General features: G+C 36.3%; 1 protein-coding gene across 3 annotated transcripts in view; it reads right to left on the bottom strand.

The window, feature by feature from the left end:
* Positions 1-8,208: 8,208 nt before the first annotated feature.
* Positions 8,209-19,609, bottom strand: part of LOC126919632 (glutamate receptor ionotropic, kainate 2-like) — a 148,761-nt gene continuing 137,360 nt past the window's right edge. For all 3 annotated transcript variants that reach the window (XM_050729108.1, XM_050729106.1, XM_050729107.1), the window contains 10 exons: positions 17,338-17,499; positions 16,303-16,533; positions 15,888-16,103; positions 15,351-15,435; positions 15,127-15,265; positions 13,830-13,967; positions 10,807-11,005; positions 10,219-10,447; positions 9,876-10,141; positions 8,209-9,310 (listed from right to left, as the gene is read on the bottom strand). In XM_050729108.1, the coding sequence (XP_050585065.1) occupies positions 9,074-9,310; positions 9,876-10,141; positions 10,219-10,447; positions 10,807-11,005; positions 13,830-13,967; positions 15,127-15,265; positions 15,351-15,435; positions 15,888-16,103; positions 16,303-16,533; positions 17,338-17,499 (1,902 nt within the window). In that variant the 3' untranslated portion in view covers positions 8,209-9,073. The remainder of the gene's footprint in view (positions 9,311-9,875; positions 10,142-10,218; positions 10,448-10,806; positions 11,006-13,829; positions 13,968-15,126; positions 15,266-15,350; positions 15,436-15,887; positions 16,104-16,302; positions 16,534-17,337; positions 17,500-19,609) is intronic.

Genomic DNA, 19,609 nt, shown 5'->3' with positions numbered 1-19,609 from the left:
GTATAAGGGGGGTTTATATTAATAGTACTAGTAAATTTATTATTATTATTTATTAATATTCTGCAAATTTCCGTGCAAGATATGATTCTTCGAACATTCTCAAATATTCAATCGTTTCGCAAAATGATGATTATAAAACGCAATGCACCATTATCTATCTAATGAAGAAACTAAACAATAAGTGAACGTGCAGCATAGTCCAGTCGTTTGTTATTCGTTTCGTTGAAAAAATCGTGTACCGATATAACAGCGGTGTACTCACGAATTCGAGCGAAAGTTTCTTGAATCCCTGAACGATTCCAGCAGGTAGGCTTCCTCGAAGCGAAGTCCAACTCCCTTACCAGGAAGCCCAAGTATAGAAAGATTCCGGAAGTTCTGGAGTGGTGCCTACCGGGTGGTCTTGCTTCTCTAACGATTGCCGTCTGTCATAAAGGGCGCGGGGCCGGTGACACAATGGAAAAATCTGACGAGTCCGCCGGGAATTCCATGGTTAGTGAACGACTACGAAGATGCTGTTACCAGGACAGCATGAAAGTAATTTTTGGACAGTTTCGAGGAGTGGGAATTCTTCATAACGCAGAGGGCTAAGGAAACATTACTTTCTATTTCTTACGATTTCTTTTTATTTTGAAGAAAATAAATCAATAATTATGCCCGTTATAAATCCTCATCCATAAAAAAGGAACTCCAATCACCAAATCATCTAACTCCTGAGTTGACAACCGCTACTAGCTACGCTATTAACTTCATCCCATACCTCCAATTCCAAACATAAACACGATACACCAAAGATTAACAATCAAGCAGAAACCAAACGTCAGTTTCTCGCGCAAGCCCTAACCAAACCTCAGCACCATTAGCCCCATTAACAAGATAAACAATTCATCGCTACGGTCCTCGCCCACTAATTCCACCCACTTCATCACCTCGCCAACCCTTCAAAAACCAGTACCATCATCCTTCAACTACCCCCTCGAGGTCTCTTCATTCATCCCCTAGCGAGCACTCATATCGTCGGCAAGCTCGGTTCAGCTACGAAATTGATTCCACACCACCGCAGGGACACGATGGAGGGGAGACGTATGAACGAGAGAAGGAGAAAAAGAAGAAGAAGAAGAAGAAGGTGAAGAAGAAGAAGAAGGAGAAGAAGAAGAAGAAGAAGAAGAAGCTGAAAAGTCTGAATTCCCTCTCTCCCGCTGGTAAAACTCGCCAGGAATTCCTGGGCCACGGCCGACTCGAAACCTCTTGGTCCGACTGGCGGAGTCCGGGTCCTGGCTACGGGGGCAAGCCTCTTATCCACGCAGGATCGGTCTGTGACTTTTGTCGGTGCGCGTTCCCCGGTCCTCTTTGAGTAATGGAAGTCGACCGAAATCAATTTCAATTCCTACGAGCCGGCGCTCGCTCGCCGTGCGCGGTTCCCTCTTTGAGAGAGGCACCGTTTCAGCTTCCATGCGCGCCTCCCCTTGTTTAACACCTTTGGATTTTATGTGGATGGTCTCTTCGCTCGCCGATCGGGCGTAGGGTACGTGGACGATTGGTATGCCGACAATCTCGCGAATCCAACTCTTCTTGGTACGGAGCCGACTGATACCGAGTCTTCGACGGTTTATCTACCGATATCTATCGCTCAGAGGGTTGAGACGTTGGTGTTGGGAAAAGGGTTAATGGAGCTTTCGTTGGCAAGGAAGCGGGGTAGATTTAAGAGAATCCGTTAGGTTCAGCTGCATGATCAATTATGTTTCTTGGATTTTTTTTTTAGTGGAGATTCGCTTTTAATTCGTTTCACGGACTACTGGCTTTTCAGAGGAATTTTAATCTTCACTTCATTACTCGTTAAACACACTGTCTAATTTGGTTACTTAGACACAGCGCAGAAGTTTGGAAGATTTACTGTTTGAGTACCTTCAATCGGGAAAAGAACCTTAGCAAATAGATATTGTAATTTAAGAAATAATTATATATTGTTGAGGTTGATTGATAGAGGAACGAGCGGATGAATTTGTAATAGAAAAATATATTGAAATAAGCATAGGTATAAGTATAAGTACAGGTATAATGTATAATGATCCAGATCTTCACTCTTACGGTGTTACAATACAATAGGAAAATATGATAGGAAGCACGTTTATATATTTATAGCAAAGGACATTACCATAAAGTTAACCTTGGTGTGTAGCTCTAGCTGAAGGCTACAAGAAACAGCAATAGAAATCTACTTATATCTCTTTTGTTTCTAGACTTTGCAACCCAAAACAAAATTTATATTCAAGGGTGTAGTAATATGGACCTCCCCTTATTTTGAATATTTTTCACAAAATTCTATTCTCTTCGTAACAGCGGTTTCTAGGTCGCGGATATTGAGAAGAAAAGTTGTAGAGTTTTTCTTGAAGTAATTACTTCAACATATATTATATTAAGTTTTATATTAGCAATAAATACGTACATATTTGGGAAATCAGTGGAGTTCATGTTAACGTCCACCATTTTTTCTCATCAATTACAAAATTAACAGAAATCAATTTTGTTTCTTATGTCAGGAATTTTCACTTCCAGCACTTGCACTCACAAATACGATTACATTTATTACGTTTATAAATTTGATATCAAGATCCGTTAGTTTCATTCGAAACATGATAATGGATTATTGGATTACCAAGGAAAGTGTTGAACACACCAGAAAAATTTGCGTATATACAACTATATATACTACTATATCTTAAAGTAGCTCTCAAATGATCTTCTTTGATATAGAATTTACTGACTCTCTACATCGTTTACCATTTCAATTTCCCAATTTTAACTATCATTTACTGATCGACAAGATATTATCTCTCTAACTGTACAATCATCTAGCATGATCAACGTTAAATAATCTCGTCGAGATACGAAAAACAAGCAGATGCGACATCGTCGGGCAAAGACGAGGACACGGTCGTACGATTCTATTTAAAATTCGGCGCGTCGTAAAGAAGAACAAGAGAGTCGTCGGTAGATCTCGAAGAGGGTGCCGTGATTTCGTACACCTGTTGTTTTTCGCCGTGACGCGATAAGATCGCGAAGGAGCGCGCGAGCGCGTAGCATCGGCAGGATGCTTCGATCGGCCAAGTTAGCGTCGCCAAGATGAAGATGTATCGTAGATAACACGCAGGGTACACATGCATAACGGCGGTTCGGATGCCCGTACTATAAAACTTAATTAAACCCTCGCAACGATTTATTCTGGCGTCGATTAAGGGGATTCCTTCGATAATCTGAATTCGCTAGCCGCTTAAATCCCCGCTCGTTTGAATCGCATCCGACTGCGGTTTCGCTAGCCGATCGTTTCCTTGGATTTACCTCGATACTCCACGAGAGAGATGTGTTTTATTGCTGGAAAGCATCGTTAAGGAGAAGGTTAACATGGTGTTATTAAAGCGAAAGATTCCGTATGGAGAACGATTCGTAAATGGATGGAGGAATATGTAAAATCGTATGCGAATAACGTCGTAGTAAGCTAAGCGAAATTGTGAAAAATGTGGAATTGCAGTAACAGTTGCTAGGTAAGGTACGAAAAAAAAAAAAAAAAAAAAATAAAATAAAATTAAACATCACTAAATTAAATTGTATTTTACAACTGTACCACACTAAATTGAAAAGAAGCAACTTTATTATTTATACGTGTGTAGTACGTTGTACGTATGTGGTATGTTGTAATTATTTGTATTCTTTCCTTCTTCTTTATGCGTATCCCTATAATATTACAAATCCTTTCTTTCAAAATTTCCAAATATTTTTCTGAAAGAGATTGTAGCAAATATAATTACAATTTTATTCCAAATAAATCAGACATCATAAGTTCTTAATTTAATACATCCTTGACGCAATATTTTAAAGTGTACAACAACCTTTACATATATATATATACGTTTCAGTCCGCAGATTTCTCGTTTATCTCATAGTCGGTAAACTCGGTGAAATATTCACGATGTTCAGCTAAAAACGTGACACGCAACTGTTCAGTTAATAATACACCCACTTCCATATCAGGCTCTAAACACGCGCGGCTCATAAAAGACGCGCCAGTGCAACCGTAAAAAGAAGAAAGTTTCGTTTCATGAAACGCTCGCGATTATGAACGTCCCGTTGCAAAAATACCGTACAGTTAACAGCTCGTTCGGCTTCCGTAAATGTTGCCTGTAATCGTGTTACCCGCTTTTACTACAGCTATGAAAACGAGTATTAATCGATGTCCTTACACCTTTATCACCAAACTGCCGGTAGCTGTTGCTTATACGACTTCATACTTCGGAATCCATTCCTTCCTGACGCCACGAATTAGTCGTAATGCTTTTCCGCATTCTGGTCATCTTGACGGCATAGTGAATCGAATCGACCTCGGCATATTTTTCGAGCAAAAAAGCTTCGCGTTCAAGAGCCTTAGTAAACGTACTGAATGGGATATAGAAAAAATTTAAACGTATCTTTAAATCCTAGTTTTCTTTCAATTAGTAATTTAAAGATTGAAATAATACTAATTAACGATTTTGAAGATTCCCAGACGTAAATCATGAAATGAATTAATACAATTATTCGAGATACATTTTCAGATTAAATTCAGGTCGTTCCCATATCTCTCATCTATTCAGCTTTTAGTACCGTGTCCATTAGGCATGCTTAAAATTAATACAATCGTATTTCTAGAAAGAAAAAAAACTCCCAACATTTCTTTTCGCCAATAATTTTAAAATTATACGATTTTTCATATTCGAAATTCATGCTGTTTGAAACCAGCGATTAAAATGTCTAACTTATGAAATGATTAAAAGGAGAAAGAAGTACAATCTTTGACAAACAATTTTTCATAAATAAAGAAGTCACATCAAAGCTTTTACTCTCATTCAACGTGCTAACGTAGTTCAAATAGTTTCCATTATTTCCCAAAATAAATGAAAATACAACACTGGAAGGATAATCCAGTCTTTCAAAGAATTATTGGCGTCGCTTCAGGGTCCGCCAAGTGTCCATAGACTTTTCTTTGACGCGAACGACGTCGGTAAAGTTAAAAGTGTCCCCTTGCCAACGACTGACGTTTTCGTCCCTTGGTAATAATGACACAAAGATGCCGCTTTGCTCCCGGGGGGTGCTGGTATCAGGAAACCTGCAGATGATTTCTAGGGATGAAAATCTCCTAAATCAAGGGCACGGTTTGTCAATGCCATTATAGCCGTGTCCAAATATTGTTGAATTTCTTTCTTACTGGACCTACAGCGAAGATTTCTGCCTTCCATGACGTCGCTATTCTGTGACTAGTCGAGAGAATGACGACTTTATGCGCAACGGCACAGGATGGTCTTGACGGTGTCCTTTTTTCTCCTTCTAATCCGGTCAAAATAGACATTTCAAAGAACAAAAATTCCAACGGAGCTAAATGTTGGTAGAGATCTTGGATACACCTGTAGAAATAAAGTACCAAAAATCCCTATTGATTCCATGCGTGCTAAAAAAGTTATTCGAAGTCGAAGTCAGAATTTTCAGATTTTTTAAATTTTTCTTGCAAACGGTAAGTTCTATCGAAAATATAGTTCAGATAAGAATTGTAGATCATAAAATTATCTACAAAAATGTTCCTCATAGTCTTTTTCCTAAGAATCACCATTCGTAAGATATCGCCATTATAAAAGTTGGAGGAGTTACATTCTACATGATATGCACACATTTCCATACCGCCTATGAGGTAGTGTACTTGGCGCTTTTTTTCCACGATCTGCTATGACGGACTTTTATGGGAAAATACTGCATTTACTGATTAGTGATATTGATATTGTAATATAGGTGATTATTTTAAATTGTAGTTCTAATTTATGTTAATATTTTAATCTGACTCATACTCTTCAAATTCGACTTCAACAGACATGTCTTCTTCGATTTCTTCTTCTTCCTCTTCTTCTTGCTGGATGTCCATAAATTGTTCAACTGAAGATGAATCAGCTGTCTCTTCATCGATATCACACGAATCTTCGTCTATAGGATTCGATTGAACATTCGAGCAAGACTGGCTTTGGCAATTAGTACACGCTGGTGAACATGACAACCCTACTCTTCTACAGCCACATTTAGTACTACAACCTTCTTTACAATTTCAAAAAATAATGTTTAGGAGTTTTTCCGGAGCAGGTGGGAGGATAGTTTGAATCGGTTTCAAAATATTGTCTGTTAATTTCCAACCCCAGTCTTCGGGGTTTAGTTGATTGCCTAGCCATGCCTGGACTTAATAGAATGCTCGATACAAGTGTTGATGAGCAGAAGCCGATGTTGCAGGAAGACAATATAGTTGTACCTGTTTCTTGTTCCGTGTATTTTTTACTAAAGTTAAATATCTATACTTGTCTATACAATCAATTTTCTTTGGAGCTCCATAAACAGCAAGGAGAAAGCGAATTCCTTTTGTGATTATCGATTGAGGAGAAGAGTCAATTTCTTCAAATGCTTTAGCGCAATCAATTAAATCCTTTTTTTCAAATAATTTTAACAGTGATGTTTTACTCTTTCTGAACATTGCTGATGTAGTATCGCAGCTGGTTAACGCATGTAAAAATACAATATGGTTTTGGCATTTTTGATACGCAGATAAACTTTTTGAAGGGTATATTTCTGTTTGCTGTTGAGCCTTTCCAGGATTTAGGAAGTAAATAATTTTATCAATTGAAGTCCGTACAGTAAGTAGTGCTAACAAATCAACATCTTCACGAACCACAACAGTTGTATTTGTTGCATTGAGTTGTTCAATTACTGTTTCAATTATGAGGACATCAGCGTCATTTTGAGCTTGTTTAACTGCAATATTTTCAGTGGTCAGCTTGTCACTTAACATGATTTATTATGAATGTTAGCAAGAAATTGTTGTTGGTTTGCTGGAACTGTCATAAATTGATCAAAGATGATGTCCGAACATGAAGATGTTCTCGTAGTCCGACGACGTTGTTCTGCAGCTTTAATGTTTTTTGTCGACTCGTTATAGCCATCAAATACTATCGTCACGCTATGACCATAGTGTCTGTGTAGATACTGAACGTATTTTTCGAAAATAACGTTGAAGGTTTCTTCTTGATCCCACACAACGTGATGTAACAGATATTCTCCATCGATAATATAAATAGCGTTTGTAGTATCAACTTCAGCATTAACCGATTTAAAGCAATCGTAAATGGCTGACTTTGGTGTTTTGCGCATTCCAAGTGCATCGAAGAGTGATAACGGGTAAGGGGCTAATTTATACTCGAAAAATTTTTCAATTTCATCCTCGAACGTCTTAGTGATACTCACGCGTTGAAATAATAATACAGGCTCTATAGGTACCTCCTCTTCGTGAACTTTAACGGTGCTACTCACGGCTAAAAGAAGGAGTACTTTTTCAGAGCGTTTTAATTTAATATTATTGGACGTTTGACCTATCATTTTGGATATGGAAGCAATCCCAACTTCACGAGCTTTATGGCAATTAATGTTATTACCGCCGACGACTCCACTAGCAATAGATAAGATTTTGTTAATTTCGGGAAAAGGATCATGTGATGAAAACCACTCAAGAATTTTTTTAATATCTTTAGCATCTTTCTTTACTCGAGAATCACTTGCATCTACATGCTGATCAGTTGTATTCATTTGAACATTAGCAAGAACTTCCGCTTAGCAAGAGCCTTTTCATCCTCTTCATCGCCACAAAATAAGCAACATTTTTTAAAACAAAAGTCGGATTCACTTACTCGTGCTCTAGTACAAGGTGGACTTACTTTTGATGTACTAGCTTGTCCATCCTCATATTGTCTTTTGATAGCAGCAATTGAAGTTTTCCGGGTGTATGATTTTCGGCAATCCACGTGAACTCTTACAGACTTTTCACTTCTCAAATAATCAACAAACTCATCACCTCTTTCGATACTTGCATCGATCAAAGTTTTCATTCCACGACTAACTGTAACAGTTTCAGCTTCCGTCAAAAGTTTATTGCAAATAAAGCACAATTGTGACAATTTTAAAAATATTAATGGGTACAAACTGTAATAGTAGACGCTAGCAATAAATACATGTATTCACTCGAAAGGAACGTTCATTACACTAAAAGTATTTCACTTACTTCAGAAAAGCAGAGCGTCGCCACGTGAACAATTATATAGTAGCCAGATGTTGATCAAGGCCATGCGGGTATGTAGAAAGGATTGGCGAAGGGACTGAGTTTCTTTTGAGTATATATTCTCAAAATTGTATTGTTTAAACATATAAGAGATACAAATAGGTATTTTTACTTATATTAAGTGCCTGACTATGTATATATGTGGTATTTGTGTGCATATCATGTAGAATGTAACTCCTTCAACTTTTAGAATGACGATATCTTAGGAATGGTGATTCTTAGGAAAAAAAGTATAAGGACCATTTTTGTAGATAATTTTATGATCTATAATTTTTGTCTAGACTATATTTTCGATAAAACTTACCGTTTTCAAGAAAAATTAAAAAAATCCGAAAATTCTGACTGCGACTTCGAATAACTTTTTTAGCACGCATGAAATCAATAGGGATTTTTGGCACTTTATTTCTACAGGTGTATCCAAGATCTCTATCAAAATTTAGCTCCGTTGGAATTTTTGTTCTTTGATCACTATTTTTATGCCTATTTTTATCAGACTATTCTTTGTTCTGTGCTTCTTTAAATATTACCGACGAATTTGTTTTCTTTCTGTTGTCCCTATTATTGTAGATTATCAGTGATTATATTATATCATTTTGTTGTAAATGAAGCAATTGTTGTCGAATTTACTTGTTTTATATGTTTATTTGTTAATAAATAACCACAGAAATTAGTAATTAATATTATGAATTATAGTAGTAATAAATAAGAAACAAATTTTGAAAAATTAGAGATTAGAAAAGATTGCACAAAAAATAAAAATCTTAAGATTAAAATCCGTTACATAATCTTCATGAAGAATAAAATATCATGTTGCAAAAATTAGCACTTAAATTGTTCATCCTCAATTTGTAACATAACCAGCTTAATGTATAATGGTAGAATGATCGACAGTTTGCTGGAATTTTAGTTGATCTTGCGATCGTCGCTGTGATTATTGGTATTGTTATCTTTATCGAATTTGTCGAGGATGTCGAGACGAAGGAACGAGCCGACGATTGAACGAGCTGTGGAGGCCGCCCGACCGATGCCGCCTTCCATCGAACTCGTGCCGCTGCTTTTCGAGATTTTAACGGGTTTCGTCTCCGCCCAAATGTTCACGGCGAATTTCAATTCTGCTACCAGCGCCTCCCATGGTGTAACCTGCAAAAACGTCCACAAGAAACTGTCACAAGTCGGTCCATTGCTTAATTCCATACTCTCGAATCTAATTTTAATAAAAGTGTTGCTGCTACTTTAATTAATATTTACCAAGATAAGAAAGAAGTTACAATAATATAAGTAAGATAGCGAGTCATCCAAATATGATTATACAATACATCGGTTATAGCTTATCTCATTTAAAATTGTCATTAACGAATTTCGTTTTATTCCTTAAAAATTATTCTTTCTACGAAGTATTCTAAATCGATGGTAATCGAACACTATTGCAAAATTCTGTTAAATAAAAATATTCAATTTAAGCGAAGCAATATACTTTAAAATGCACTTGAACTTGCACAGACGGTCAAGATAATCTAATAATTATTATTTGTCATTTCCTTCTTCAAGAATAATTTAAAGACGATTTTTATGAGAAAGAATGATTCCTTCGCTTTCTTATACACGCGACGCAGAGGAAAATTTATCACTGGTTTCGGGGTAAAAGAGATCCAAGGGTGAGATAACGGTCTTGTGAGCAGGAGGAGACGCGGCTGAAGAGACTCACCTTCTCCCTCACGGCGACCTTCCGTACATTCCACAGGAATTCAAAGACAGCGATGATGAACGAGCCGCAAGTTCCGATCAGAAGGACTAAGAAAACACCACCGACGTTGGCTATTCCTAATTCACCTGACGATGACGGTTCTTGTTCGGTTTTCGTGCACAACCCACCGCCCCGATCTACCCACCATTTCTTCTTCAGGTCTTGGAGCACCCCTTTCTCTTGCAACGTCAATATCGCGCCGTTTATGGGCGTTCTATACTCAGAATCTAACGAAAAAGGATCATATTTCAAAAGATTCGCGCCGATATGATTCGAAATAACATTGAAGGATTGTGGAACATACTTCGTGGCAGGGCGATACCATATCCTTTGTTATCGATAAGACCTCCAATCTTGTCCAGTTCACAGTTTCTTTCCATTCTGTACTCGATCGTGGTAGACTCCATAAGAAAGGCATAATCGCGTTTCTTCAACACTCGTTCAACGCCTTCGTCGTTCGTTTTCGTGAACACACTTGGTCTTGCTTCCTGCATGGTCGCCCACATGCGTTGATATGTCGTATAGTTGGAGTCCTGTAATCGAAATGACGTTATTGTTAAACGAAGATAAATATTTAATAGATTGCGGATGTTTGTACATTTTTTAAATTTAGAAATTTAAAAATGTACAGAATGTACGTAATTTGCAAAGATATATAAAACATCTCAAGTGTAGTATTCGTTATTATATTTCCCGTATGAAATGAATTTATAATTACGTTCCACTTCTTTATATGTTTTATATATGAACTATATATTTTATGTATCTTTGCATATTGCACGTGCATACTGTATATTTCTGCGCATTTAAATAAGTAAATTTTCCGTAAATGTACAGATATTCGCAGTCTAGATATTAGAATATTCCGAAATGTCGGAAGGTAGAAATTTACCCTGAAGAAAGTGGACGTGGATCCGCCATCCACGGCCCCGTATCTGACCTTCGTCTGTTTAGCAAGATCTTCGACACCTTGGATTGGATTTTCTTTCTTGTCGTACGTTAAGAAGGCGGCCAAATTGGCAGTATACGAAGAAACCATAATCATAATGAAGAACCACCACATACCAGCCACCATTCGAATCGAAGGTGTTCTAAATGAAACAACAGAAATACAAGAGTGATTAGAATTTGAACGTGTTTGATCCAAGTAGGCTGACAGGAGTTACAGATGTTCCAATTGAAACTGATTGAATAGGTCGATGTGAGTTGAAGTTGATCAAAATGAGTTTATACTAGTTGAAGCTAACTGAATCAGAATTGGTCGAAGAAAGTCGATGGAAATTGCAGTTGGTCGAAGTTGGTTGATTTGATTTGGGACAGTTTGAAGCGGATCAACGTAAATTGGGCCTGGTCAAAGCTGACCAATGGATGTTGGAGCTGGTTGAAACGAACAGATGAGAATTGGAGCTGATCAAAGCGGATTGACGTGAAGTAGAACTGATCGAAGCTGATCGATGCAAATTAAACAGGTTGAAGCGAGTAAGGATGGGTCGAGGTGGATTGACACGAGTTGGAGTTAGTTGCATCGAATCTATGCTCATTAGAGATCAATACACTCAAACGTAAAGTTGGTTTCATTTAATTCTTTTTTATTTATATACACAAATATTTTAGCTTTCTTTCATTTATTACAGTTTAGTCGACTAAATATCTTGATTTTCTAAAATTACAGTTGCGTTATTCTATTTTTCATATATATTTTTAATATCAGTTCTTATTATCACGAAGATAAACTTTTATGGTTTCAATAATGTCAAACACAATAGATATACGAGCTTAGAATATAGTATTCTTATAACTCTAATAGAATCGAATTCCAAAATCCAACTGTTACATTTGAGCCTGATAAACTCTAATACAAAATGCTTTATGATCTATGCTTCTACAAAGATCACGCTATGAATTTTCGTTCAACATGAAATCTGTCTACGGTTCAGCCAATCGCGGTCTACGTCGTTTAGATAAATCGTCCGGTACTTACGAGATGAGTGGATGAAGCATCTCGACGATACGCTAGAAGCGCAGAAGCGGCGACAGAGACAGCGTGCATCGCGTTTTCCTAATTAAGCGCGAGCTAAAGAGCCGCGTATGCAAATGACTCCTGTTTGCCGAGCATGGCGCGCGTGCGGATATTCTGTGTCACGCGAACGTGTACAGGACGCCGAGTAAACAGAAACAAAGGACATTGTTTCCTCGCGAGGCTAGCTTGCCTTCGCCGACAAATGGATCGCGATTAAATTGCCGCCGCGCGAAATCGATAAGCGATACTCCCATTTATTCTACAGAAATATTCCACGAAATTTTGGCAATGAATTTTTTCTTTTGATCCGTGACTCTTTAATTATGTAAAGTAAATTTTATGGTGAATAATAATTGCATTTAATTACACATAACTATAATTTCAATACGTAATTTTAACAAATGTGTGTACAACAGTATATCTGTAAATTTAACGAACAATTTCTATTGCGATTATTTCACACAATGGTCAAAAGGAATTTTTTTAAACTCAAGCTGCTTTTTTCTTAATATCTAACACAGAAGTTAGTAATGAATTTGTAAAGTAGTTTAGAACAGCTTTTAAATCATCTTACGTACAGTAGAATAAATGAGAGCGACTCATCAACCCGCTAAAATGTAATGACCAGACTGCAGATGTTTATGTAAGCATTTATGCGAAATTTAAGCGTACGAAAATCTACAGAATACACATAATGCGCAGATGTGTATATAAAATATTCAAGGTATAGTACCTTGTTAGTTACGATATTTGTATAATAAATCTTTAGTTAAATTCTATTTCTTTAGCGTATTCAGTTATGCATATATGTGCATAAACATTCGTAATCTAGCAACGACGATAATACATAAATTATTCTACAGAAAATCGTTTGCTGACATCGATGTCATGGATTTTTCTTAAAAATAATAAAAATCTTACCCTTAGACCATTTCTCCTTTAGATCCAAGTCGGTTGTAAAAGACATTCAAATATTACTTCTATGCAAATCACGACGATTCATGCTACCTTCGCGTAGCATAAACAAGCGGCTAGGAGGCAGTTAGGAGGATTCACCGTTGTTAGCCGTCAGCATCGCCGTCGTGGTCGTCGTCTTTAGTCGGAACGTCGTCAGTATGTAGCGAGCAAACACGCGCGACGTTACGAGCGGAGAGTTAGCGCCGTGCCGGCGTTAATAAGTGGGAAGCCGCCTCAAATATGTCCGGCAAACAGCGGCTCGTTAAGCTTAATTGTCGTGAAAAAAAGAGGATGGCTGGGAGACACGGGAGAACGGCTGCGGGGGAGAGAAAAAAAGGGCCGCGTCTGCTTTTGGCACCGTCTCTGTACACTTTTCTACAAACGATCCGCAATATTTTATTTCCTTATTTTCCTTCTAGCTTCTTTTACTTATCGGAATACTTTAGTCTTTGTGTTCAAAGGAATTCGTCTCGTTCCGACCGTTTAACGCGGTCCCTTGCTACTTTAAGCCAGAGATTCTTTTAAATAGGTTTCTATTAAATTTGACTACCAAATCTAAATCTTATGTAAACTTAACAGTGTATTGATATTACAACGAGCAAGTTCATGACAGTATTCATAGAATACAATTCATGGTGTGTTTGACAATGAATATCTTGAGAAAGATACAACATACTTTCTAAAATATATTAAAATTCCGTTTGCGAAAAATTTATTTCGTGTTGAATAGTTATTAATAAACCAACAAACGTCCAGTTTGCTGGAACTCTCGCGAGTAATTTCAGAGTTGTAGTTACACAAGGCAAAACAGACACAGTAGCATCTCTTTGCGGTGGTGTTGCGGCTTGTGTTTCACGATTATCGCACGGCTTTGCATGCATGTAAGACAGGCTGCGGTAGCATAGGTGCTTTGTTAAGTTTGCCGGTTTTGAACTTACTTGGGGAGTATATCAGAGCCTTGTTGCAACATAGAGCCGACAGTGAGCCACATAGAGTTTTTCAGGTCGAAACTATTTTCCAATTCTTCCGGGTCTGGATTGCAGGGATGCGGATTGTCCCATTCGCCTGGCGCTATTCTGTAAATAAACCTTCTTTTTAAGCACGGATTCCTGTAAGCGCACGCTATTCTACTTCTTTAATATCGTTCTCTTAGAAGTTAATTTTGTTACACTTTTCAGAAACATAAAAAACGTACTTTAAAGAAAATTTTCTTTTCAGAAAAAGAAAACTTGGTTTATGTAGGGTATCTCAGTATTTAATAGCCAAACTTTGTCGGTATATATTACAGATATAATCAAGCAAGACATCTTACACGAATATTAGTTATTTAAATCATTACTGAAAAGTTACAATAAAAGTACGAGATACAAAGAGATTTTGATCCCCGACATAAACAGCATAAACTTTTATGTGTGGATAACTGTAAAAAAGAAATATATATTAAAGAAGTATCAAAAAGAACAGGCTGATTCACTGAGACAAAGCAATATTAAAATAAGCTTTATTGAACAATAAATGCAACTTTTTATCGTGATCAGCTTTTCATTGATATAAACGGTGGATATTTTGAAATGGAATATTAAAACTGTAGAAATGTGTGAGAATTCGAAAATAACAGGAACCCGATGCTCGGGATGGGTCGGTAAGACATCGGGTCGGTACGGGTCAGGTCGGGTTCCGAAAGTATTTCGTAATACGAGATTGTCAGGATTTGCTAGAATTTCGGGATTCTCGAGAATTATAAAATTATATAAAATAGAATATGAAGCAGAGATAATAACGAAATATGCATGATAGATAAAATATTTTATAATAAAACATTTTTATTATTTCATTTTAGTACTTTATAATAAAATAATTTATTATAAAATATTATATCTCTGGCATATTTCGTTATTATTTCTGCTCCATACTCCAGACTGTATAATTTTAAAATACTCGGAAATCTGGAATTACGAGATATTTTCGGATTTTCACATACCTCTAATTAACAGCTAATGATTATGTTGATTAAATGTATTCTTGTCGTATAGCATAGTAAGTACAAGTCTGTTACTGTTCTCTTTGTATGTTGTATTTTGATAAACACTTATAACTGATAAGATATATATTTATATGTATAACATTTTTCGTTTGTTTACACCTATCTATAGAATACACTAACAAAGTTTAGCTATTAAACCCTGGAGCACAGTTCTTGTATAAAGTTTTTGTTATCTTTCTTTAAAATCTCACCTAGCTTGCACAAATAGCATTATCGAAACAGCTAAGAAAGCAGTCGCCATGTAAATCCAGACGTCGAGTGACAGCGGTGACAGGAACGAGAACAGGTCCGGTTCTTTTTCCTCCGGTGTTCTGTACAAAATGCTGATACCTGACTTGGACATATCGGATAAAATAGCAATGTCACGAGATTTATTGCGAAAATAGAACGCGATAAGAAATTAAAGATACTGTACCTAGATTCATGAAGGGCATCGTGAAATCGACCGCATTTTCTCGCTCGTACGTGATTGTCAGGTCGCAAATAGCTAAATCCGCGTCCTGAAAGGATTTCATGCGCTTTTAGTTTAAGTCTTGAATTTTTGAACTTTCTTTTAAATTATTAAAGACGAGAAAATAATTTCTTGTATACATATAAAATATATATATATAGATGCAAAACTTCAAAATTATACGCAATGATAGATAGGTTTATAAAGATAAATATATTTATTCACAAATTTATTGTAATATTTAGAAAATTGGTACAATAGAGTCAGATGTTTCATATGAAACAATCTAATTAATAGTAGTTGTTTTTCAGTCTTTTAATATTGTCTGAAAGATATAATAACATATAATAAAAAGTAAAATTTAGTTTATTTAGTGATATATGGAAATCTATTGGTCACCATACGCCTAGAATTAAAAGTGAAATAAGAAATTGAAATCTTTGAAATCTTTGCATTAATCATCTTTAATTACATAGAACGTGGTTGCAAGCAATTACGTACATGATCCAGCAGACGTCTGATTAAACCGTTCCATTGCTTCGTTTCTTTATCGTACTTGCCGTAACTTCCGTCGGGTACTAATTCGAACTCATATTTAAATTTCAACAGCTTGGCAATCTCGTCGATGAGATCAATGCAGAAACCCTCGTACCGCATTTGGTCAATCAGTATACCTCGATTTGAACCTTCCGGCACTTCCATGATATACGGTGGTCCCTGATGAATTACAGTTAATTAGCACGTTCGAAAAATATCAATATTAGACATCCACGTGCTCTTTTTCACAAAGCTTCTTAATTAGTGGTTTTGTCGCCGAACGACCATATTGCTTCTCAGACAAATTCAAGTCTCGGTATTTTACCAACAAGAATATTCTAATAATTACAAATATCTAAGAATGTCAGAGAATACTCACTACTTTAGTAGTAATCTTGAACTTCTTCAGTTCAATGGATTTGTACAAGTAACGTTCACGTTCTTTTTCGCTTTTGATCGAGTGAAGACCATCTGGCCGCCAATATCCTGTTTGTACATTTTCACCCGGTCTCACGTCTATAATTTGTATTTGGAAGGATTGACGTCGACCATTTTCGTCGATCGTTATTGGCCCTGTGAGCTTCCCTTCGACCTTTCCTTCGTCGGATAGCTGTAGGAACCGTGGCCATTAAATCTATGCTTTATTTTCTTATTAACATAAAGTGTCAGAAAGCGTTCGGATAACTTGTAACAATGGTTTTTGTTTAAATATTAGATATGGCTAGCTTGAGTGGCTGTAGGAATTGAGTTCCATCAAATTAATTTTTGAAAATTTACTGACATTGACATAGTTCATTAACATTTATTATGACAATTTTTCGTTTTTATTAATATATTAGTACATATCAATATCGCGACAATGAAGTTTCATATTTTTATTATAAATCTTCTTAACGTTAAACATACCTAATTTATAGTGAATTTCTTCTTCCTTAATACGGTTGATAATCGACGATAGGACAAAGTTTAATGAGTGGCATTGGCGCGCTCTAAATTCCAATTTCAAACGAACAATATTTGATACGAATGTCTCAGGAGAAAAGCGTGATGATTACATTTTTCTTGATTTCTTTGTCTTATCAAAAGGACTTTGAGCAGGAGAATTTTCAAAGATGCCGGTCTTTTATAACTAGTTGATAAGTTGATAAAGTTTCATGATTGTCAAAGGTACAATTATTGCCAGCAATATTTTGTTCGAGCAATATTTTGGAAATCTTGAAGGTAACAAAAGAACGTATGTTTAGATCTAAGACCAAGTGAAAAGGAAATTTTGTTAATATGGAATTGATTGAAAATGTATTATATCCTAAAAAGGTTTCTCTGTAAAAAATAAAAGATGTAACTTATTGTGCTCTTCCCCTATAGTCTTTATATGCATCATTTTAATATGTTCGTATGTACGGGAAGGCTTTACCTCGCGCATCAGGTTGATAATGTCGAGACCTGCGCTGTATTTCTTTTCCCCTTCACAAGAGAGCGGTAGCGGGTCAATATCTACAGACATGTTCCTTGCGTTTAAGGTCTCCAGCGTGTTGTAGAACATGAAGACAGCATCGTATAGAATAGCGGATTCCACCTTTGCCAAGAGAAAATGCACGATACCGTTTAGTATTATAGAATCAGAGGACACTTGACTATCGTTAACAAAATATAAAGTTTGCAATGATTCTATCCTTGATGGTTATTACGATTATGTATGATATTGCGAAATATCGTGACGGAATAAAATTGACACTTAGTAGCTACCAGTTTTAATAAGTAATTGTAAAATGTCGTAGTATTGCTTTGTTGTTTGAAGAACTCTTTATCTTCAGGCTATTGCATTTTTAAATTACAAGTGAAACGAAGCAGGTTCCTCTAAATTAATTCAATTGTTTCATAAACTTTTATAACAAGCTAATTGTACACTCTAATAAAATTTAAATGCTGTCATACGAAATTTTCAGCTGTTATTTCACTATATGGACATAATATTATTATTTATTGAATTTTCGAAATATTAATATTTTCAAATAATATATTTCAAAAATAGTAAACCCACACCATTGAACGTATTGCAGGCTCATAAATTATTCATTGTTCTTTTTTTATAACTTTAGACTGTACAAACTAACGATACGCAACCATCTTTCAAACACCTCAACAAAATCTCAAACGAAGATCTTCATGACTGTGAAACTATCTGCATCATAAAGGAATTCCTTGACCTAAAACGCAAGAACGTTAAAATTACCTTCATATCTTCAAGAAGACCTGCAGCCAACAGTCACAATAATTTCTCGGAACAGTGAGAAAATTCCAACAACCTCGATCTTACACAACTTGAGAAAAGAATCTCAGTCATCAGACATGCACCGCAATATTTGTAATTCAGCGAGTTTCGTTCTACTGTTACGGCGGTCCTTTGTAATGAGAAATGAAACATTAAGCCGTCCAATTTCCCAAAATTATAAAACAACGCGCTTAATCGTTTTATGGGGGCCCGTGTTAGCATATGGGAGAAAGGGAAACGATATTGCGAGCGTGTAGTAACGCCTCTCTATTCAGCGAGGGGCCGCGATACAAAGTGAATTGGCGGGAGCTAATGAAACGAAAATTAAGGCAAGCCGTCAGCTGCTCGGAAGTACCGTGTCGCGGGTAGATTTTCCGGAAAACGGAAGGCCTCACGTTGTTGTATCCTCGAAGTGGAACACGCGATACTCCACTGTACCATGGAGTTAATGAAGAAATTACTTCGAACCTCGAGGCCCGATGGACCACCGTTTAAGCGACCCTTTTTATATGAAAAACATTATGGTTGAAAGTTTGGGAAAACGTACATGAAAATTGATTGAAGAAATTGGGGAAAGATACCGAAGAGCTGTTTCTAACTTTCTTTTAACCCACTTTTTCCAATATGGTGTAATAGAGATTTATTTCTAGTTTTTAATTTTTTTTTCTATTGATTTCATATTAACTGTACGTTAGAATTACTGCAGTGTTTTATTGCAGCGAATACTTTGAAGAAGAATGTCGTAGGAAAGGATGGGCAAAATTGGTTCAACGTTTTTTGTCATATTTTTCAATATGTACGTATGCATTAATTATGAGTAATACGGAGTAATTTATTTGTATTGTTTGAAGAAACTCTCGAAGATACCTTTATTTTTCAAGCTAGAAAGGATCAGTCAAATAATTTCACCGTGTGCCTTTTTCTGTTTTCTCTGTTAACGACGATAAAGACAGATACTTGATCGCAACGATATCGCACGGCAAAATGTCGCTCATGGAGTTTCTGCATAAACGTAGTATTGTTGAGAAATAGGTATAAATAAAATAACATACATATGGCTTTGTCAAGGCAGAAAACAAATTGTGACGGATTTTAACTAGAACGGGACTTCTAATGACTGAAATCTTATGAGCTTGTTGTAAGTTGATATATGACTAAAGAATATGTTTGAATAAAGAAATTTTTAATTTGCTGATTACAAGAAAAGTCTTCCCCTCATTCAAGAAAAATGAGACGCAATTTAAGGCTTTATCGAACGTTCATTTATCTTCTGCTTTTTTGTCGTATCGACTGCTATGTCCATGGTTGTTCTTTATAGTTCTTTACGTGGAATTTAATATTACAGAGTGCAGGATAATGGAGAAAAATTTAAGGAACGACAAAATCAATTTTCATTTAATGTAAAATATATTGG

This window comes from Bombus affinis, chromosome 8 (genome assembly GCF_024516045.1).
Source record: "Bombus affinis isolate iyBomAffi1 chromosome 8, iyBomAffi1.2, whole genome shotgun sequence".
NCBI lineage: Eukaryota > Metazoa > Arthropoda > Insecta > Hymenoptera > Apidae > Bombus > Bombus affinis.
The sequence above is the reverse complement of the archived record's forward strand: the minus strand, read 5'-3'. Positions and strand labels throughout refer to the sequence as shown.